The sequence below is a fragment of the Salvia hispanica genome, chromosome 3 (assembly GCF_029641045.1).
Source record: "Salvia hispanica isolate PSC_SH4W2 chromosome 3, Shi_PSC_v1, whole genome shotgun sequence".
NCBI classification, from domain to species: domain Eukaryota; kingdom Viridiplantae; phylum Streptophyta; class Magnoliopsida; order Lamiales; family Lamiaceae; genus Salvia; species Salvia hispanica.
Window position 1 is genome coordinate 51,559,658 of NC_142694.1, and position 22,262 is coordinate 51,581,919.

General features: G+C 36.0%; 2 protein-coding genes and 1 pseudogene across 4 annotated transcripts; all 3 read left to right on the plus strand.

The window, feature by feature from the left end:
* Positions 1-1,109: 1,109 nt before the first annotated feature.
* Positions 1,110-1,775, plus strand: LOC125210326 (uncharacterized; annotated as a pseudogene).
* Positions 1,776-2,505: 730 nt separating this feature from the next.
* Positions 2,506-5,616, plus strand: LOC125215748 (uncharacterized). 2 transcript variants are annotated; one of them, XM_048117279.2, is made up of 5 exons: positions 2,506-2,703; positions 3,218-4,418; positions 4,570-4,692; positions 4,782-4,931; positions 5,262-5,616. In XM_048117279.2, exons 2-5 carry the CDS (start codon positions 3,222-3,224, stop codon positions 5,403-5,405), a joined length of 1,614 nt encoding a protein of 537 aa, XP_047973236.1. In that variant the 5' UTR covers positions 2,506-2,703; positions 3,218-3,221; the 3' UTR covers positions 5,406-5,616. The 2 variants fall into 2 exon arrangements, with proteins under 2 accessions (XP_047973236.1, XP_047973237.1); XM_048117280.2 differs by having other exon boundaries at positions 3,221-4,418.
* Positions 5,617-6,333: 717 nt separating this feature from the next.
* On the plus strand, positions 6,334-12,743 carry LOC125211021 (arogenate dehydratase 2-like). Of its 2 annotated transcripts, none has more exons than XM_048110693.2 (12): positions 6,334-6,623; positions 6,715-6,782; positions 6,916-7,008; positions 7,160-7,360; positions 7,437-7,517; positions 7,614-7,709; positions 7,807-7,884; positions 8,026-8,115; positions 8,206-8,273; positions 8,545-8,626; positions 8,761-8,858; positions 9,108-12,743. In XM_048110693.2, the coding sequence occupies exons 1-11, from the start codon at positions 6,398-6,400 to the stop codon at positions 8,818-8,820; spliced, it is 1,143 nt and encodes a 380-aa protein (XP_047966650.1). In that variant the 5' UTR covers positions 6,334-6,397; the 3' UTR covers positions 8,821-8,858; positions 9,108-12,743. The 2 variants fall into 2 exon arrangements, with proteins under 2 accessions (XP_047966650.1, XP_047966649.1); XM_048110692.2 differs by having other exon boundaries at positions 8,761-8,837.
* The last annotated feature ends 9,519 nt before the right edge of the window (positions 12,744-22,262 follow it).

A 22,262-nucleotide genomic window follows, 5' to 3' on the forward strand; every position in this document is an offset into this window, starting at 1 on the left:
CTTAAATACTACTAATACTTATTGGAATGTCGTTTACTATTCATAGATCAATTTGCTTTTAGTACTAATGAATTCAGTTGTGTTATTTAACTTTTTACAAAAGAATATTAAAACTTTTTGGAGTGGAATCCTTCGAAACTTCATTCAGCATATACTCACTTTGTCAAGAATGAAAGAATAACAACAATCGTTATTGAGTTGATCACATCCCTTTGAGTGTATATGTACATTTATATAGATGTCAATTGTGAGGATTGATGTATAATAAATTATTAATATGGAGTACTCATTATTTTGAGATAATAATGAAACTCGCTCTTACTACTATTAAGTTTCCTTAAAAATCAGACTCTCGTTTTCCATACTTAAACTTCTTCAGATGCATAGTTGGCTCATTCATGAAAATCTTTCAAGTTTGTCGGGTTGTAGTTTTGAGTTTTGTTTCTTCATTTTCTCGTGTTTTGATTAATTTAGCAAGTACAATGCAGTCTAATCATAGGATATACTATTAATTATAATTTCAACGACAATTACATTACAGTAATTGAACATTATTATAAATTTAATAATAAAATAATTATTTTTGAATAGTCATTTTTTAGTCTTAAATCTAATTGAATGTGTCCATTAATCTATAGGGCTTAGGTTAATTTCATATCAATCCTATAGGACCACCAGTTATTCGATTTAGGATAGTTTGATTTGAGATTTTTCGGACAATAAAATTTTACTCTTAACTTTACCAAATATGAAGCTATCAGATTGATCCATAAATTTCAGATTGAATCAACATCACTAGGTTTGATATATGATATAATACATTGTGTAATATTGTATGACGAGTAAAGGCCAAAATTGGTCCTGAACATATGGTCATTTTACTTTTTTGGTCCTAAACATTATCTTTTGGATTTTTTGGTCCTGAACATATAGAAATTTGATCATTTTGGTCCTCCGTCAACATTTCCGTTAAAAACTAACGGTCAACGGATTTAATCCCGATTTTGACCAAATTAAACTTTTAATTCTGATTTTTTATTTCCTAATTAATTCCCTAATTATTTTTAAAAATATTCTAAAATCTAAACCCATCATCACCACCCCCAATTATGCTCCAACGACATCTCCGGCGAGATCCCACTCTCAGTCAAGCTACGGCCTCTGACCACAACCAGGAGCCTTGTTCCGGTTTCCTACAGAGAGAAACATTTTCTATGGAGATAATCGAGAGCATCTAGCAGGAAGACCTCCAACCAACCGTCAAGCTCTGCGTCGACGGATTGCAGTCTTCTTCAATTGCAGTCAAGAGGTCGGCGGCGGCTAAATTGCGGTTACTGGCAAAAAATCGGGCCGATAATCGGGCTTTGATTGGGGAGTCGGGCGCGGTGCCCGCTCTGATTCCGCCTCTCAATTGCTCGAATCCTACGACGCAGGAGCACGCGGTGACCGCGCTGCTCAATCTGTCCCTCCACGACGGCAACAAGAGCGTGTTAACCAGAGCCGGAGCAGTCAAATCCCTAATTTATGTGCTGAAAACGGGTACCGAGGCGTCCAAGCAGAACGCTGCCTGCGCGCTGCTGAGTTTGGCTCTGGTCGACGAGTACAAGCTGTCGATTGGGGAATGCGGCGCGATTCCGCCGTTGGTTGCGTTGCTGATAAATGGCGCGGTCAGAGGGAAGAAGGACGTGCTCACGACGCTTTACAAGCTGTGCTCCGTCTCGTTGAATAAGGAGAGAGCGGTGAGAGCTGGTGTCGGAAGCCCTAATTTCTCTTGATATTTGGTTATACATAATTGGGGAGGCCGTGGCTTGACTGAGAGTAGGATCCGGGAGAGTTGCGAGGCACTGAAGCTCGCCGGAGATGTTGTTGGAGTGGAATTGGGGGAATGACGATCAAAATAATTGAGGTGGTGATGATGGGTTTAGATTTTATAATATTTTAAAAAATAATTAGGAAATTAATTAGGGAATAAAAAATCAGAATTAAAAGTTTAATTTGGTCAAAATCGAGATTAAACCCGTTGACCGTTAGTTTTTAACGGAAATATTGACGGAGGACCAAAATGATCAAATTTCCATATGTACAGGACCAAAAAATCCAAAAGATAATGTTTAGGACCAAAAAGGTAAAATGATCATATGTTAAGGACTAATTTTGGCCATTACTCTTGTATGACCGGTGTAATTAATAATATGTCTTTGTCATGCATTAAGAAACAGTTTTTCGCTGCTGGCAAACAAAGAAATTACTCCATGCCCAAGCCTAAGCCCAAAGATTTTGGATTCTAATCTATCGTGACATAGACTTTAAATTATAGCCTAAGCCCAAATATTTTGGATTCAAATCTATTGTGACATGGACTTTAAATTATGTATGAATAAAATTAAGAGATTGAATTGCAATATTTTGTAGCCCAGGCCAGAATTCAAATCACAGACGAAATAGATTCGAATCGTTGACACTGGAACCTAACAAAATAAATCAACGGCCGAGATGCACCTAATCCATTTTCAGGGACTGACCAACATCTCTCTCGCAATTTTCTTTCACTTTCAAAACCCCTCTTTGTCTGCATTCCAAATTTTGGGAATTCCATTTTATTGTTTCCATCGAGCACTTTTCCATCTCCCGTCCGCTAGTTGCTGAGTGTATTCCCGATGTCCCTTGTTACATAGTATCCGGAAGAATCCCCCCTTTCATCAGGTATTACTTTCGAATTTTGATCGTTTATTTCTGTGTATTTTTGGATGATCGTAGTTAAATTAGGGATTTTGGTCGCTGTGATATGCTGACCGCGTGTAATGGGGGAATTCTGATTTCTATCGGGGACTCATTAGGGTTTAAAGCTCGTCTAATTTTTGGTACGGGAGGTTCTATCGTTTGATTTTTTGTGATTTACGAACGCGATGATTTTCCATTAGTTAGTGTGGAAATTAGTAAAAATCCATTTGAGATTGGATTGTATTTTGTGGGCGATGCTGAGATTTTGTTTATAAGCTATGCATGAAGTGTTTTACTCATAGCGGATTATACGTTTTAGAAGTAGTTTTTTTTCTGCTTAAGTCTGGAAATTGTGTGTTTAGATAGTGCCTAAACCCAGGCAACACGTTGTTTGCGTGGGCTACTCATGGATACAGCTCACTTTTTAGCGTTAAATTGATCCAATTCCTGTACATTTTTTTTGCTCTTCCTGTAATTATTTTTTCTATGCTCGCAGTAGGATGAGTAGAATATCCGTAGGTCATTTGCGTCCTAGACCTCGCTCGGTAACGGAAACTTTGAGAAGATGCAGGAATGATGACAAAGCTGATAAAGTTATACTGATAGACGTCGATTCTGAAATTAGTGACAATGTTGTTATCCTTGACACTCCTGAATCTTTGCCAAAAAGAAATAAAGAGTCGGGCATGCTCAAGAAAGATGAGAAGTGGTCATTCAAGAATGTAATAAACATTGATGATGACGACGACGATGATGATGTACCTGATGGTAGCTACCAGTTTGGTGCAAACAATGTTGGTTTTTCTGCTAGCACCTCTTTAAATAGAGAAAATTTTCGTGTCGCTGAGGATTTTGCAGATTTCACAGATCCTTCTGATGAAGAAGACTGCCAAAATGTTCAAGACAGTGCTACACCAGTTAAGTTATCAAAATGCAAGCGCACGTATTCTGGGAAAGATTCCACAAGTAACCGCTATGGTTTGGATACTGATTCAGAGTGCGAGTTATCTGGAAATGAATATCCTGACTGTGAAGTAGTGGAAGATTTTTCCGGTAAGATTCAAGAGTTGTGGGAAAGAGCTGTCTCCAGGAGAAAGAAAGATATTCGCAATGTTCATTCGGGTATTAGGGGTCATGATAGTACAACAAGTTGTACTGACAAGGACCTCCAAAATGCTGAATCAGAAGTAGCAACCAGGCACCATGACCATGATGAGCCCTCAGTTTTTCACACTGCTGGGAAATCCAATAGCAGAAACTATGGTTCTCCCCCGGTTAGAATAGAAACGGATTTTGCTTTCACCCATTTTTCTGATAATGCTGTAAATGATCAAGAATGCCGTGCAAATGGGAAATCTAAATCACAAGTGAAATTCCGTCCTTCATTCCATTACCCGGATTGTGAACCAGGAAGTTCCCGCCGGCACATGGAAAGAAGGAAAGATCCAGCTTCATCTAACTCTTCTTTCCAAGAGGAGCCAAATGAGAAATCCAATAATCCTACATCTACTGCAGGGAACAAGGTAAATTCTAAAGAGGAGAATGAAGATGGTCAGGTGCACATGAGTATCGTATGCAGTTTGCCTCCTGAGGATGACTGTTTAATTAGTGAACGTGAAAAGCTCAAGGAAACAGATGAATACAAAAGGGCAATGGAGGAAGAATGGGCTTCCCGACAGCAAGCACTGCAGATCCAGGTTTACAATCTTCACTTATCTGCTCGGGGCATTTCTAAGAAAAGTATTATCTGATGGTTGGGTTGTTGTGGAAATTCTAGTAATGGACTTGAGCATTAAATTCATTGTGTAAATATTTTATGTTTATCATGTGCTTGTGTTTTGCTTTTAGGCCGAAGAAGCGCAACGTGAACGTCGATTGCGGAAGAGAAAAAAAGCTGAAAGCATGCGTATGCTGGAAATGGAAAGAAGACAGAAGCAACGCTTAGAGGAAATGCGGAGTATTAAGCAGAAGGTATGTGAATTGCATATGTACTAGTACTTTCTTAAAGTATTTCTTGATTGAATTTCTGTAGAGGATGATTAAGTAATTTTTACTTTTAGGATGAGGAAAATATGAACTTGAAAGATACAATTCGCGCTGAAGTCCGAAATCAGCTGAAGCAAATTGAAGTTGGGTGCCAAAGTATGGCTTCGCTATTGCATTTGTTGGGAATCATGGTAGGGAGTTGGCCAAATCCATCCCCACAAGAGGTTTGTTGAACTAGCTGCTCTATATTTACATTGTTATGAACTTATGTTCACATTATCTTTACTCTTTTAATTTGTCTGCATGCTAACTTTAAATTGGTTTCAAGGTTCCAATACAATCACTCACATTTTGGAATTTTTTGACACCTGACCCATGATTTAGCTTGTAACATGTACTATCTGATTTGGTGGGTTGGAGAAAATAGCAAGCAATCCATTGTCTTGAACAATTTGTTAAGTAAATGGTGTGCTAACTGTTAGTATTCTTTCTTATGCTGTATATGCAAAGGGGAGGCATTTGGAATAGTGACTTGAAATCGATTATATTTTCAGGTACATGCAGCTTACAAAAAAGCCTTGCTGACCTTTCATCCAGATCGAGCCTCACGATCTGATGATATTCACAAGCTGGTTGAAGCTGAAGAGAAGTTTAAGTTTATCAATCGCATGAAGGAGAAATTCCCTCCTCCTTTGTGACAGTTGATTAAGTTTCAGTCTTGTTAAGATTTTAGTAGTCAATCTAGCTCTTACAAGGTGGAAAAAAATACTATTGATAGTTGAGATTAATATCATCTTGCATCCTCAGGTGATCTTTTTCCGTATATAGTAATTTTCCCGTAATAACTTTGTGAGCAAGTCAGTTATGCCTGGATAATGTAGTGGAAAATAGAAGTAGTTGTTTTGATTATTTTTGCATCCACACTACATTTATTCATAACGAGTGAAGCAGAGATCTGAACTCCAAACTGCCTTCAATGTCAGGCTCATTGCCAATCCTATCAATTAACCTCAATTTTTACCTAAAAAAGATAGATTGGCTTTGAATATATGTTGAGTATTTATTTTCTACATAAAACATAGGTCAGATTTTATTTGGTTGGCGAAAATTACACGGTAAAGGTTACATTTTTTCAAGGAATATTGGTGCATAATATCATGAAATTTTCAAAAATTTGTTTTTTCTCCTAACCTTTAAATTCGACGTATAAGATCATCTTCAATCATTTACATCAAACTCAAACCCATTTTTGAGTATACGTTATACCAAAAATTAGTTTTACTCCAATCATTTACACTAAATTCAAAATTTACACTATTTTTGAGTTTTTGTCTCACAAAATTTTTGCAGTAACACCATATTTGGTGTTGTTTCACAAAAAACACCAAAAATGGATTTACGTTTGGGGTATGATTAGAGTAGATTTTTACACCAAAACTCATTTTTGTGAACTTGTACGAGTAGTTTTAATGTAGTTGGATTTTGTTACTGGTTGGAAAAATTAATCAACTTCTATTAAGTTAGTAATTTTATTTGTAAGTTCAAAGTTTTGTACAAAATAAATTTTTGAAAAACTATTTTTTAGTATTTAATGAATATATGACTAATCTATGCGATTGTCAACACACAGTCGCTTACATTGATTGAAAAGTGAAGACTGAAAACCACTGTTCTCATTTTCGCAACGACAATGGCGTCCACCACATCCCGATCCCTAATCACCCCCCTCAATTCCTCAATCCAAAACCCTAACTACAACCGCAATCCATTCTCCACCGCCAAGCCTATTACAAGAAGTCACAGCATTCATATCCACGCCCGCGGTAGTGGCAGCAATGACGCAATCGAGCTGCAGAAGCTCATGCAAGATTCACCGTATGAGCTCAGTTCCAGAGACGCTCTGCCATCACTTCCGCGTATGCTCCCTCTATAGGATATAGTATTACTCTATTAATTTCGATTGATTTAATTCCGTTTCTGTGTTTTTCGAATTGGTGATTGTTTCAGGGCCTTTGACCTCTGCTCGACTTTCGAATTTGGCGGCGGAAGGGTCTCGTCTCCGCGTCGCCTATCAGGTTTTGCTCCTTATTCTGAAATTCTCTGCATGCAGTACATGTAATTCCCCTAAAGTAGGGTTGTAATTGGTGCCTTGTGAGTTGATTATCGTCTCTGCTACCTGGTTCTGATTTTGGTTGAATATTTTCCAAGGGCGTTCGAGGTGCATACAGCGAGTCTGCAGCCGAGAAGGCTTATCCGAATTGCGAGGCAGTACCATGTGAACAATTTGACACAGCTTTTCAAGTTAGCATCTAATTCCTTATTTGGTGTATTATGTTAATCTGATAATTATTATCTGGTGTAGTTGAAGCATGACTTCTTTTCTCTGATTATATATTTTCTGATATTTATGAATGCTGAGATCTAGTGCTTAACTACATCTGTACTACTACAGGCAGTAGAGAAGTGGCTGGTTGATAGAGCGGTTTTGCCTATTGAAAACTCGTTGGGAGGCAGTATACACAGGAACTATGATCTTCTGCTCCGGCATAGGTTGCATATTGTTGGAGAAGTTAAACTATCGATCCGACACTGCTTACTAGCTAGTCCCGGTGTGAAGATTGAAAATCTTAAAAGAGTGCTTAGCCACCCTCAGGTATCTGAAGCCCAATGAAACCAGGCCTTTGTTTCTGGAACACGAAGCTTACAATTTGTATGACTTGTTATTGCAGGCTCTTGCACAGTGTGAGAATACGTTAACTAAGTTTGGACTGGTTAGGGAAGCTGTGGATGATACTGCTGGTGCAGCAAAGGTACTATTATTTTTTTTTTCTTGTTAAAGTCTGATAATTATTTAGTTTTACGAATTACGTGGCTGACTCTCCCCCTCCCTGTGCGTGCGCATGTAGCATGTTGCTCTCCATGGATTTTATGATGTCGGAGCAGTTGCTAGCTTTAATGCTGCTAAGATCTATGGTCTAGATGTACTTGCTCAGGACATTCAGGTTTGTTTGTGGAGTTTATAGATATTATATTGCCATATGAGCTGCATAAATTTTTGCAGATATGGAACACTGTCATTTGTTTACCTTGTCTTCTCAGGATGATGCTGATAATGTCACTCGATTCCTTATGCTGGCTAGGGAGCCTATCATACCAGGCACTGATAAACCTTTCAAGGTTTGAATTATTTTTTGAGAGGATTGGCTAGAAAACTGATTGCTCATACTATAAATTTTTGAGCATCTTTAAAAATAAATTCCCCATCAAATTTTTTTCCTTTACCTACCTAGTCATTCATTCATTATATTACTTTTGCAGACAAGTATAGTCTTCTCATTAGAGGAAGGTCCAGGGTTTCTTTTTAAGGCACTGGCCGTATTTGCTATGAGGAATATCAATCTCACTAAGGTGAGTTCGTCTTTACTCCCTCGGAATGTCTTCAATATTTTCTTGTGTTTGTGTATGCCTCAACTGCAACGTATCTTTATCTGATACTAGATTGAAAGCCGACCACTGCCAAAGCAGGCTTTACAAACATCAGATGACAATGCCATGCCCTTTCCTAAGTAAGTACAGCAAATACCCATCTTGTAATAGCTAGACAAAAAAGAAAGTTCATCATACATACATAACTGTGTGTCAGTCACGGTTTTAGGCAGTTTCCCGGATTTGTTTGTTTGCATTACTTGTTGTGCTGTCTGGCTAATATCTTTAGTTTTTCAGGTTATTTGATGAAAAAGCAGATTCTTCAAAGTTCTGCTGCTATTATTTATTTTGTAATGATTGTTATCAGAGTTCACAATGTTTTTGATCAGATGGTGTAATTCTTGCATGCAGGTACTTTCCCTACCTTTTCTATGTTGATTTTGAAGCATCCATGGCAGATCAAAGAGCTCAAAATGCTCTTGGCCATCTGAAGGTTTGTGCTTCCCCTAATGTTCTGCCTACAAATTAATTCCTTTTCTTCCTTTTTTTGTGCTACAGCCCAATGTCTTGGTTTCAATGATTTTATTATGCATAATTCATTAACATTACAATGTACAATCTTGGCAGGAGTTTGCAACATTTTTGAGGGTTCTTGGCAGTTACCCTGCAGATATTGGCCTTCCATGACTACCAATTTTTTCAAGGTTCCTATATCTGAGAAACTAGTATGCTTTAGATCCTTGGCTATGCTTTTCAACTAGTTTACATTTGATTTTGGAGCAAGTAACTTTATGTAGTCTGCATTTCATTTCTTAGATTACTGATAAAACTTTTTAGTAACTATATGAGGGTTCATATGGACTAAGTTTTACATAAAAAGCTATAGTTGTTTTATCGGGTGAATCATCTTTTCTGTGACTCAGTGCTTACATGAAAAAAATAACTCGATATATAATGAGATAAATCCATTGCAGCTCAACTGAAATGCTGCTTCATCTTGACAATCTCTTCCATGGAGGAATTTGTTAGAGGGGCCTCTGATTTCTTGAGACTCCAGTAACATGTCAAAGATGAAGAGGACTCCACCATAGTTTGTACAGAATGACTGAATGAATTGCTAAGATGAAAGGGACGCAGTGATGGCTAAAAGGAGAATTATGACGTAGACCAAACAACTTATGCCCTTCTTGGTGTGATGAAGATAAGCATGGAATGACAGTTCCTTTGCATTTCCGTCCAAATTCTCTACTCCATTCCATCACATAAGCATCACATGACTGATGGAATTGCTAACATGGAAAGGGACGCTTGTGAGCTAAAATGAGAATTATGGAATAAACTGACAACTTATGCCCTTCTTGGTACGATGGGATGGAATTAAGGTAGGAATGAAATTACAATTCTTTTGCATTTTCATTCTATTCTCTACTCCATTCCATTACATGAGCATTCTATTTTATTATACCAAACAAATGAATGAAATGAAAGTAAGAATGGAAGTAGGAATTATCATCCATTTCCTTCTCTATTCCATTATAGGCCATCTACAACTGATTCCCTTAAACCCTTCATTCCCTTCACTATCCATGAACCCTTCGGCACATTTTTTTCCATTATTTATTTATCCCACCATACATTTCTATAATTATTTGTGGATTCCACATTTTTTTAATCTTTTTTCATTCCTTTATTTTGTAATTTATTCAACCCAATTTTATAAAAATGCAAAATTCATTATAGTCCAAAAATTACATTTATTGACATCTAAATATAAAAAATTGAAATCCTTGAATTGGTATTTTATTTAAAGCGATAAGAGTACCTAATTTAAATTGTAAATTTGTAATTACTCGTTGTGGCTAAAAGTTTACCCAAATGTGTTCGATTACATTGTGTTGGATTATGCCGTTGGTGGTGAAATTGTGAGATGGTTATTGACGTCGGAGGTATTCGTGAAATTGTGGTAATGCACTTTAGTGTGTGGGTTGGTTGCAGTAGCAGAGCTAGATGAGTTGGGGGTTTCTTTGTCAAATCAATTAATCACGTTTGGTCTTTTGTCGAGATAGTAACCTATGTGGCAGCGCCGATTGTTGGTTGTGAATCATATCACCGGATCTATACTGTTGTTAAAATTGAGTGGTTGAGCATGTTTATATTGTTGTTTGATCTAAGGACACAAAAAAAGCATGCCAAATCCAAAGGTATGGTATTTTTTATGAACCTTGAAAATTGTCTTTAAAATAAAAAACTTTTGAAATTGTGCAATTCCTCAACACGATTTTGGCAGACTTTGATTCTATGTGGCTGGTCGTGAAATCAATGTGGCTTAATCCCAACAAATCATACTTCATAAATGTTGAGTTGTTGACCAACTATTTAATTAGATGAAAAAGAAAAAATAAATCTAACCGCTCTAATTGTCGAAAATACTAATTTTATAAATATATGCATGTTTATATGTTATAGTATGTGAGGATTTTTATAATATCATTTTAGCTCATTTTTCGTGTAAGTCCAAAAATGTGAAAATGTTTTTTTTTGGAGGGCATTTAAGGGTGAAATTAGCATCTGGTTCCAAAAATGCATAAAAAAGATTATGGACTATTTCTGTGCGAAACTGAAAGATTAGGTACTCTCTCTGTCCCAACTAAGTTAGGGGTGTCGAAACGGGTAGCGGGTATTGGGAAACCCTCAACCCGACCCGCTACCCGCCGGGTAATGGGTACCCGCTACCCGACGACAATGGGAAACGGGGCGGGATCGGGTAGTTTGTTTTAAATTTTTGCGGGTATGGGTATACCAGCTACCCGCTCGGGTATACCCGTTATTTATAGGGGTTTGAAATATTTTATTTTAGTTAATTAGTTTCAAATCCATATATACTCCCCGATGATACACTTTATTTCCAATTATTTATCCGCTACCAAATGAAGGATTGCAAAGTCGGTGAAAGTGAAACTTTTATTAGTTTAATGTCTTTATATTAAAGATTTAAAATCTATAGACTTTTAGTTGAAGTTATATATATTTAGACTTTTGATGAAAGTGAATTATTTTTTATTTTATATTAGACTTTTGAATGGTGATTTAATTTTAGACATGCTTGATGTTTCTATCATATTTGCTTATTTGAAATTTTGATTTGCATTATATTTCATACATAGTCATATTATATTTAAGAGATGAGAAATCATCATATTTGTGCATAGTTAATAGTTGGAAATTATGCAAATACAACAAAGTAAAAAAAATATAAATCTAAAATCGTAGTGTAGCAACTAGCAACAATCCCAAAATTCATTCTATAATTTCAAACATGTACAAAAAATTATTGTATTAGATGACTAGCATTGATGATAAGTGAAAACTAAAAGCATAATACCGTTGAATAATATAATACACAATTCAAATTATGTGTGCGGGTTTGGGTACCCGCAACTGCGGGTTTGGGATACCCGATGCGGGTATGGGGTTACCCGTTTAACTATACGGGTCGGGATTGGGTAGTATAATATTGAAGTTTTCGGGTACGGGTACCCGCGGGTACTCGTTTCGACAACCCTAAACTAAGTTGAGTTGTATCGTCTTGGGATGTCTCAACTAAGTTGAGTTATTTCTTTTTTTGACAAAAAATAAAATATACAATTATTCTTATTTTATTCTATCGACTATTTACTCTTTATTTATCTTTTTTACTTTATTCCTTTTGTTGGGGATCGGTGGTGCACACCTGAACTCCACATAGTATGATATTGTCCGTTTCGGGCAAAGCCCTCATGATTTTGCTCTTGGGGTACTTTCGAAAAGGTATCGTACTAATGGAGTTGAAGTAGCCCATATATATAAGTCAACTTAATTGAGAATTAGGACGGAGGGAGTATATTCTTTTAAGTTAATGGTAAAGTAACTTTGTTTTCACTAACATTCCAGTCATGATACTTTTACTAATTTATAAAATTGTGATACGCTGCCATTGGAAGTTGGTGTGACTTGCCAACAATGACGGAAGCAGAGTGACGCCATAGAATATAAGAAATTTGAAGTCCGAACATTTCGTCTGCCTATAAAAGGGACTTTCGACTCATGCTTTAGAAACAGAATATCTCATGTGTTGAGACGAGATCCACCCTTTTCAAATATTCTACTACTCATAGACATGGCATCTAAATATGGCAGTGGAAATAGCTCATCATCGAAGCAGAAGGAGGAGGAAACGTCGAGTCTGGTGGCGGTAGGGGCGGCTGCTGTTGGTGTCGCCGCCGTAGCGTGGTGGGGCCTCTCCAGCTTGTTTGGTAGTTCTGATTCTTCTGATGAAAAGATGATGAAGGCTCCAGGACAAAATTATTCCATTCGGAGGAAGGATTTCGAGAGTAATCCTGCTGAATACTTCCGTAACAATCGCTCCAAACAATCTAAGTAAAACTATTTAATTATGATGAGTGGTTGGTTTTAATTAAGTTGTTTACTTTCACCTTAATGGTTATCATTCTCAGTTCTCAAGTATCCCTACGTTTTTTTTTTTTTTTTTTTTTGGTTTGTTTTTTTGTATCACTAAGTTTGATGTATTTTTATATAAATTATAATAGTAGTAGTAACATCTTTTGTCAAAATGAATCTGCTTATGACATCTGACGCCATATATGACTATTGCGCTACTATAATTGATTATGGAGTAATTTATAATCAAATCTTTGCAGATTTAATTTTATTTAATGTTAACGTAGGAGTAATAGTTTTTAGCTAATTGTTGAATCGTCAATACTACGACGCTGTCGGTGCAAAATTATGGTTATAGTTTTGAAAAATTGTGATGGCTCTTGTACTATGTTATTGAATTTTTTATCTTGAATTTAAATCATGTAAAACTTAAAAGAGGAGTCAAGATCGACACCAAAAAACTATTGTTGAAATCGTATATTTCATACGAGAAACTTAACAATCGTAATTATTTTTTCAAAACTGAGTTTAACCTCCTTAGTAAGCTTCATAGGAAATACCATAGTGTATATATCTTTATTGACTTTATGAAATCATTTACCCATAGAAGAAGGCTAGTCAATATTTATACATTTTATATTATCAGGCATCATTATCATTATTAGTTATTACTGACAATCATATTTTTAAAGTGACAAAGAATACTAAAAATGCTTTTAAAACTAGAAATTAGAATTAGTGGGGGGTAATAATGACATGACTTTTGTCGGACTAATTGGATTAGAGTAATACTCCTATAATTTATGGACTCCGTCCCACAAAAGATGTCACACTTGTGGGACGGCACGAGATTTTATAAGGTTTTATTTTGTGTGTTAAATAAAGAGAGAAAATATAATTTTTATATTCATGTGAGAGAGAACTTTTTCTAAAAAAGGGAAATGTGTCATCTTTTATGGGACAAACTAAAAAGGAAAGTGTGACATCTTTTGTGGGACGGAGAGAGTACTATACTAAGTAGTATACTACCTCCGTCCCCCAAATTTTGACGCAGTTTACTATTTCGGTCCGTCCCCCAAATTTTGACACACTTCACTTTTTAATATTTTTGGTAGTGGACCTCATATTCCACTAACTCATTCCTATTCACATTTATTATAAAACTAATATTTTAAAAGTAGGACTCACATCCTACCAACTTTCAACTCACTTTCCATTACATTTCTTAAAACCCGTGTCGGGTCAAAGTGTGTCAAAATTTGGAGGACAGAGGTAGTATATAAAAAGATATATGATACGTTGTGCTGATGTCCTCCTTAAAAGAGAGTGTCCATAATAGGGGGTTCACGACGGGGGTGGACGGCAGGGAGCCGCATTTGAGGCGAGGAAGGGGCGGTGGAGTCTCGGGCGTGGCGACTGCTGAGAGCCGCAGATTTTTTTTTTTTTCCAAATTTATTTCTATAAATACACCTATTTCTCTCATTTTTTTACATCCATATTTTCATTTCTCCAGATTTTACTTCTAATCCAATTAAAATATACCAACAATCTATAAAAATGTGATTTGTGATTGTGGCGTGTTTATTGGACTAGACAAGATTTTGTGGCTATGGAAGAATTTTTGTGGCTATGCTTAACGGAATCGTGGCTGTGCCACCCTATTGTGGACACTCTTATTAGTGTGAGCGACATATGACCATGCGTCCATGCCACCAAATTATTCTTCTCTGCAATGTTTTAAAAACCGGACCGGCCAGTGAACCGGTGAGGCTACTGGTTCACGGTTCAACCGGTTCGATCGGTTCAATCACTGGTCGAACCATTTTACCGTATAAATATAAAACTAATATACTCTTATAAAATATATTAAATTTAGTGAGTAATAAATTAAAGTAATTAATAGTAATATATAACAAAAATATGTATTAAACATTTTAAGTAAATTAAATATTACGAGTATTTAAAATAAGTGAATGGTAAAATTTAAATAATTATTAAATATATAAATTTTTAATTAGTGTAGCCAATAAAAATACATATTTTACATATATAAATAGATAAAATTCATAGTGTGCATGCTTTCTATTTCATTTTTTTTGTCCCCTCCTGTTCTCAATATCAAATCACCCAAATAATATTTTGCATGTTTCTACAATTATTTCATTATTAAGTTCTTTCTCCATCCTTGAATAAGAATTTTATTTTTCCATTTTAGTCTATCCGCCAATAGAAGTCCCGGTTCACTTTTATAATAAATGTTAATAGGGTCCCACCTTCCACTAATTCATTCCACTCATATTTCATTTAAAACTAATATATAGAGGTAAGACTCCTATTCCACTAACTTTTTTCCACTAACTTTTCTTAACATATCTTAAAACACACGCTGCCAAAAAATGAGTCTCCTAATGGCTGACAGAGAGAGTACTATGTTTTGTAAATTTAGATTCTCCATGTCTTAGTTCTAGATTAGTTTTTCTCTATTCCACCATACATTTCTATAATTATTGTGGATTCCACATTTTTTTTAATATTTTTTCATTCTTTTATTTTGCAATTTATTCACCCCAATTTGATAAAAATGTGCAATTCATTAAAGTTCAAAAATTATATTTATTGACACCTAAAACATAAATGACTGAAATCCTAAAACCATACTCTCTCCGTCCGCGATTAGGAGTCCCGGTCACTTTTACGCATCTATTTTATAAAAATGATAAAAAATAGTTAAAGTGGAGAAATAGTAAAATAAAAATGAGAATAATGTTGAGAAGACCCTTGTCAACATTAAATTTCAACCTTTGCAAAACAAAACAAACAAAACATAATGATTATTTAAAACTTTAACTCTATACATGGGGAACACAATTTGAAAGTAAGAATGGACAAAATATAAGATCCTACACAAAACAAAAATGGCAAACTTGTGTTAACAAGTTTCTCTCTCTAAATCTAAATTGCATTTCTGTTGAAGATAAATGGAGAACGACAAGAACTCTCCCGCCACGAGCGAGTCACATACGTCGACGTTTCGCGCCGGAGGTGAGGGAAACTTGAGCGGAAATGTGGGGATGGTTTCCCAAATGGCGGGGATGCATCCCCAAATGTCCTCGTACTACAATATGTACATTTAGATGGATGGGATGAGTGGGATGATGCCGTGAATGATGCCCGGGGCAGCGGGGATGACACCAACTATGAGGGGGGGGGGAGGAATGACACTAGCGGGGATGGGGTAATGATGCCCGGTATGATGCAGACCATGCCTGTTGTTGCCTGGAGGGAGGGGGGTAGCAGGGCCCCCCAAACACCTAGGGACAATGTATATCGCCCATATATGGATTTATTGTCTAGTGATTCCCCCCAAAGTACTCCTATGGATACTCAGTTCACCGGCATCGACACTTTCACTTTTGAGGAGTTGGGGCTATCTCCGGTCAGGAAGACTCCCAGTGAGGCAGAGACAGCGGCAAGGGGCAGGGGCAAGGGCAGGGGCAAAGGCAAGGGCAAGGGGAAAGGCCCGACCTCTTTCTCGCGTACGGGGGCCTAGGAGGATGTGGAGGAGACGAGAAGGAGGACCATCTGAACCGTGGCGGAAAACGTCGCGCTGGCGAAGGCCTGGGTCGGTGTAGTCAAGGATCCCTACTCGGGGCTAATCAGCATATCGACAGAATGTGGTTTCGCATTAGTGAAGGCTACCTCAAATTCAAACCTGCTGATGGGAAGCCTCACGGTCCCGAGCAATGCCGGAAACAGTGGGATCGTTTGAGGCCTAAGCTTAGTCGATTTGCCGGCCTCTACCAAAACAACCTCCGCCAGGCAACCAGTGGTATGTCCGAGGACGATGTGAAGAACCGCGCCATGCAGCAGTACCCCGACAGGTCGTTGAAGTTCCGTGAATTCGAGCATTGGAAGGTCTTTCTCGTGGTGAAGAATTCCCAAAAGTTTTGTGTGGGGGTTGAAGCAGGCTGACCGAAGCAGACGAAGATCAGCGCTTCCGGTGAGTACAGCAGCAGTGTCAGTTCGCACGAACTCCCCAAAGCCGAGGCAGTGATCCTGACCCCTCAATCGTCTTCCCGCCGCCGTCGCCCGATTGGGCAAAAGAGTGCGCAGCGGATGACAAGGGGAAACGCTAGCGGGTCCGACGAGGTCCAATCGGAGGCCCCTCAAGAGTACAACAATATCACCCGCGCGCAGCAAATGGCTAGTCTGGTATAGACCATGCATAGGTGGCATAACACGACCGATCCTTTCTACAAGAGGATGTTGAAAGATGTCATCGACACATTGAGGCGTGATTTGGGGATGCCACCCACGCTCGATGATGGCGCCGAGACTAGCAGCGGGGACGACAGGGACGACGCGGAGGATGAGGACTGAACCGGGGATCACATTTGTAGCTTGTGGTTGTAATTTTTTTTTTATGACTATGTAATTTTTTTTATTTAATTATGTAAGTTTTTTTTTTTAATGAAGTTGTTGCATTTTCCACGTCCGTATTCGTGTCGAAATTTTAATTCCGTAACGTAAATTGAATAGTTGTGAATATTTTTTATTGGGGGAAGTCCGCGCGGGAAGGGCGGATTGTGCAGTGGGAAGTCCTTATCACATTTCACTTTTACTATTTTTGGTAGTGGACCCCACGTTCTACTAACTCATTTTCACCCACATTTTATTGTAAAACTAATATAGAAAAGTAGGACCCACATTCCACTAATTTTTTCAATCCATTTTTTATTACGTTTTCTAAAACCCGTGTTGGGTTAAACGGTGACAAATTATAAGGGACGGAGGGAGTATTAATTATCACATTTTGCAATTATTATTCGATTCTTATTAATTTTCTCATTTCACCTTTTAGTATATTTGGTAAGGGGACTTCGTTTCTCACTAATTCATTCCACTTATAATTATAACTCCCTCCATTCTATAGTGATGAAAGCGTTTTTTTTTCGGCACGGGGATTAAGAAAAATTGTGTTAGTGAGTTAAGTAAAGGGAGAGTAACGTGAAAAATGAAAAAGATAGAGAGATGAAGAGAGAATAAAGCAAGCGAGATAAATTACTCTATTACTATGGAACGTACCAAAATAATAAAATAACTCTATTATTATTAATTTATAAAATTAGGATTCACATTTTATTAATACTCCCTCCGTCCCATAAAAGTTGAGTAGTATTCCTTTTTAGTCCGTCCCAACAAAGTTGAGTCATTTCCTTTTTTAACAAAAGACAAAACATCTAATCACTCTTACTTTATTCCATCATTTACTTTACTCTCTCTTATCTTTCCTACTTTTTTTATCTCTCTTATTTATTTAATATAAATTCTTAATCTCCGTGCCCAAAAGTTTTGTCTCAACTTTTATGGGATGGAGGGAGTACATTATTTCTTTAGCAAAAATAAAAATGAGATAATTATGATTGTACATTCGCGCTGCCAATGCAAGATGACTCCTACTACATATTCTTGCAGTTAGCATTATATATAAACGAAATTTCAACCATTTTATTTGTCTGTATTCCGTTTGTTTTTATTAATTAATTTCTTATGTACTAAAGATTGTGATTATGCACGCCATTAACGATTTGAAGGGGAGATATAGACCATCAAATTCTGTTCCTACATGCGTAATGCTTTCTTTATTTTGCAGCGAATGAAGCATTTGTTTCTATTCCAATCTTATTTATGTCCATTTTATTATTTTAACTTGGTGAATATTTAATGTACTTCGCCATTCTTTTTCCTATAGTCATGGCATTCCAGTCTGGCAGTGGAAATAGCTCATCATCGAAGCAAACGGAGTCATGGTGTCGACTCTGAAGTTCGCTGCCGTGGCATGGTCGGCCCTACCCGACTTGTTTCATCGTTCTGAATAATGTTCTTATTTTTATTGAAAAGGCTAGGGGAATTGAGCATAGTAAGACAAAAAAAATGTAGTACTAGTATATAAGTATCGATCACGTGTAATAGAACGAAAGGATTATAAACTAATTCGTTTCTTACGTATTTAATCTATGGATTATTTCTTTGCTACTTGCACTACGTGCCGAAGACGCGATATAGGACTGCTTGATATATAATAATTTTGTTAATCATATTTTGAAATTAATAATTAAGTTCCAACACGAGATTACAATACACACATATATAGCCTAAAGATGTACACAAAACATGCACCTAGTGAAGATCAATCGGCTCATTGGAAAGTGGGCAATTAACAAGCAAACAATCAAGCTTTTCATCTTCTCCCGAATTCCCACTCTAGAATGAAAATTGCACCTTTTCTCACTTATATAAATAAAAGCCTATGCAGTGTGCACAATTCCAAAAGTAATTACTCACAAAATCACAAATAATACTCCTGGTATTAATTCCTATATCGATCGGTCAAGAGCTAGCTGGCATAAGCATGGGTGCTGCCATTTCTGTAGCGGCGGTTGCAGCCGGAGGCGTGTCTGCCTTGCTATCCGGTGGAGTGGCCGGCCTCTCCGCCTATGCCCTTACAATGCTAGTGGAGTTGGCGTTCAACCTCCTCGGTTCCAACCAAAGAGCCATAACCACTGGAGATGATTCTGATGACTAATGTTAGCTATCAATTAGGGTTTTGGGGTTGAGATTATTTTTCACCTTAATCTTTCTCACTCCCTTCAAAATCCTTCTTTTGTAATAGCCTTTTAATCTAAGCTATCTGTTTGTCGATTTTAATCTGAAAGTAATGGTGTTGTGGTGTCCAGCACTAGTTTAATGAAATGTTACTTTGTTTTATGATTTAAAGCAATTTCTTATCTCTATTCATAACCAATACTCCATGCTACTACTAAGATTGCAACACATGAATAATTAATTATGCCGATTAAAACGAGCTTTTATTGGCATTATTCATATTGCTGCAAACAATTTGTTTCTCTAAAATTAATTCGTCCTAGTTCAGAACCTGCACTACAATTTGGCCCCAATATTTCTGGCTTATAATACTGTAGTCTCTATCAACTTCACTATATTGTTTTTATTAAACTAGTATTAGTAGTATTATAAATGTAGTTTCAACGATTATTTAATTTCTCAGCAAGTACTCCCTCCCTCCGTCTAGATCACTCACTTTCGATCAAAGGACACCAAAAAAGCATGCCAAAGTATTTTCTACAAACTTTGAAAGTGGTCTTAAAAATCATAAACTTTTAAATTATCAATTTTCACACGACCCAAATAGAAATCTTTCAGCAAACTTTGATCCTATGTGGCTAGCAGTAAAATCAATGTGGCTTGGTCTCTGATATGAATGAAACAACATCGTTTCAACATTGAATAAGCTGTCGCCTAGATCTGTTAGGTATAAAGAATGATCAAATGTGATAAATTGAACCTATCTTAAACTTTATGATTTTTAATACCATTTTCAAACTTTGTTAAAAATATCACAATTTGTCCAAATTTATGGTTTTTAAGAATATTGTATTCTTTGATTTAATTGTTTAAAGTATTACTCCTTTGGTCCCTATTAATTATCACATTTTGCAAAAAAAAATTCGATTATTAATTTTCTCATTTCACTACGAACTCATGCCATTGATAATTATTATATATTATTGTTAATTTATAATACTAAGCAGAAGGAGGAGTCATATTGCGACTCTGAAGTTCGTCGCCGTGGCGTGGTCGGCCCTATCCTGACTTGTTTCATCGTTTTGAATAATGTGCTTGTTTTCACTGAAAAAGGGAACTGATCCTACTGTGACAAAAAATATACTCCTTCGGTCCCTTAATAATTCCCTTAATAATTGTCCATTTTAGTTTTGACATGAGTTTTAAAAAATATAAATGAAAGTGAGTTGAGAAAGTTAGGAATATGGGTCTCACTTTTATTAACTCTTAGTTTAATAATAAAATGTTAGTGAAATCATGTAGGCCTGCTTATTCGACCGGTTCCGGTTCTAATCGGACCGGTTGACCGATTAACCGGTTTTAAATTTTCATAAATCCTAGAACCGGAACCGGAACCGGAACCGGAACCGATGTGTAATTTTAATCCGAATTTATTTATAATTTTAAATAGTTCAATGCTAAAAAAATAATAAGCCAACCTCTAGAACTATAACAAATAATACATAAAAAATCAAGTAAATACACAAAAGTACAAACCAACAATACAATAATATTCATATATGGATAAGAGTGATGTCAAGTGTAGTAAGTCGGACTAGTTTATGTTAGCAATTTTTTAATAAAAAAATAGTTCTAAACTTTAGCAATTTTTTTAAAAAATAAGTTTTAAAATTGAGTTCTATTTCCGCTTTTTGGCTAAACAAATATTCAATGGAAATTTCTAATATTACTAATTGATCTGGTTGTGACTTTTTGGTTTATAACGGAACAGTTAATAAATTATTCACAAACATGTTAAAATCGTATATTAAATGAATTGTTACATATATTTGTTATAAAGTTAAATTTCTATCATATGAAATGATATTGTAATTGTATAAGTTCTTTTGGAAATTAAAAACAAACTTATGATGCCTTACTTATTGTAGTTAGTTCATCAAAAATTGATTGGGGAAATAATTGTAGATTCAAAGTATTACGGTTTAAACATTTTAAATACTTCAGAAACAAAGCTCGCAAATCTAACACTTTTTAAATCTAAAAACCACTTAATGTTTCAAATTATGTTATTTTAATTCAAAATTAATTCAATCAAATTAGATTTATTAGTATATTAAATTATAAAAAAATAAAATTGAATTATAATCCGGTTCCCGGTTAGGAACCGGAATCGACCGGTTCCGAACCGAAACCGATTTTATTTAAAAAGTTGGAACCGGAACCGGAAAATTCGGTTCCGGTTCCTCAATTAACCGGTCGGTTCCGGTTCCGATTCCGGTTAACCGAGAACCGGAGAACCGTTTAAGCACCCCTAAAATCATGTACCTAAAAATGAAAATGGATAATTAAAGGGAGACAAAGATAAAAATGGCAAAATTGGACAATTAATAAGAGACAGAAGTATAAGTATCAATCACGTGAAAGGAGTATAAACTTAATTAGTTTCTTAGGTATTTAATCGATGGATTATTTGTTTGCTACTTGCAATATGTGCCGAAGACGCGGTGTATGACTACTTAATATAATGAGTTTGTGAGTCATATTCTAATGCTTATACCACCCTAATTCAAAATCAATACCAAATTTCCACCCTTAGATTTTAAAATAAGTGAATGAGATTAAATCTTACGAATCTCAATAAATAGTAGACAAAATATCAACAAAAGGGTAATATCGTCATGATGTTATCATATGATAATGTTCGTGAATGTTTTTTTATATCAACATAGTGTATTACAAATATCAACAATATGACATAAGATTATCAACACTAGTACAAGAAAATAAACACATATTTATTGAGATTTTTACTTGTTTTATTGAGATTTTTTGATGTATTTGTTGATAAAAATCTGGTTATCAACATTTACGAAAACTAAAATAAAAAATATCAAATTTCATCATTCGAATGTCGTCGGAACATATGCAATTTACATCTCGTTGGAATCCTTATAAAATTATCTTTAATTTGATATATTTTTTGCGAAAAAATAATTTAAATCGAGAGTGTTACGTAAATTTAAAGTTTTAAGATGATTTTAATGAGTGAGAATTGACATTAATATCCTCGAATTTTATTTATTAAT

Bases quoted from the DNA above. Each gene is read 5' to 3' on its own strand.
- LOC125215748 (XM_048117279.2), top strand. From the start codon at position 3,222: ATGAGTAGAATATCCGTAGGTCATTTGCGTCCTAGACCTCGCTCGGTA. The intron at 4,693-4,781 runs GTATGTGAATTG...TTTTACTTTTAG, and splicing joins TGCGGAGTATTAAGCAGAAG to GATGAGGAAAATATGAACTT. The intron at 4,932-5,261 runs GTTTGTTGAACT...TTATATTTTCAG, and splicing joins CAAATCCATCCCCACAAGAG to GTACATGCAGCTTACAAAAA.
- LOC125211021 (XM_048110693.2), top strand. From the start codon at position 6,398: ATGGCGTCCACCACATCCCGATCCCTAATCACCCCCCTCAATTCCTCA. The intron at 7,518-7,613 runs GTACTATTATTT...GTGCGCATGTAG, and splicing joins ATACTGCTGGTGCAGCAAAG to CATGTTGCTCTCCATGGATT. The intron at 7,885-8,025 runs GTTTGAATTATT...TTACTTTTGCAG, and splicing joins GCACTGATAAACCTTTCAAG to ACAAGTATAGTCTTCTCATT.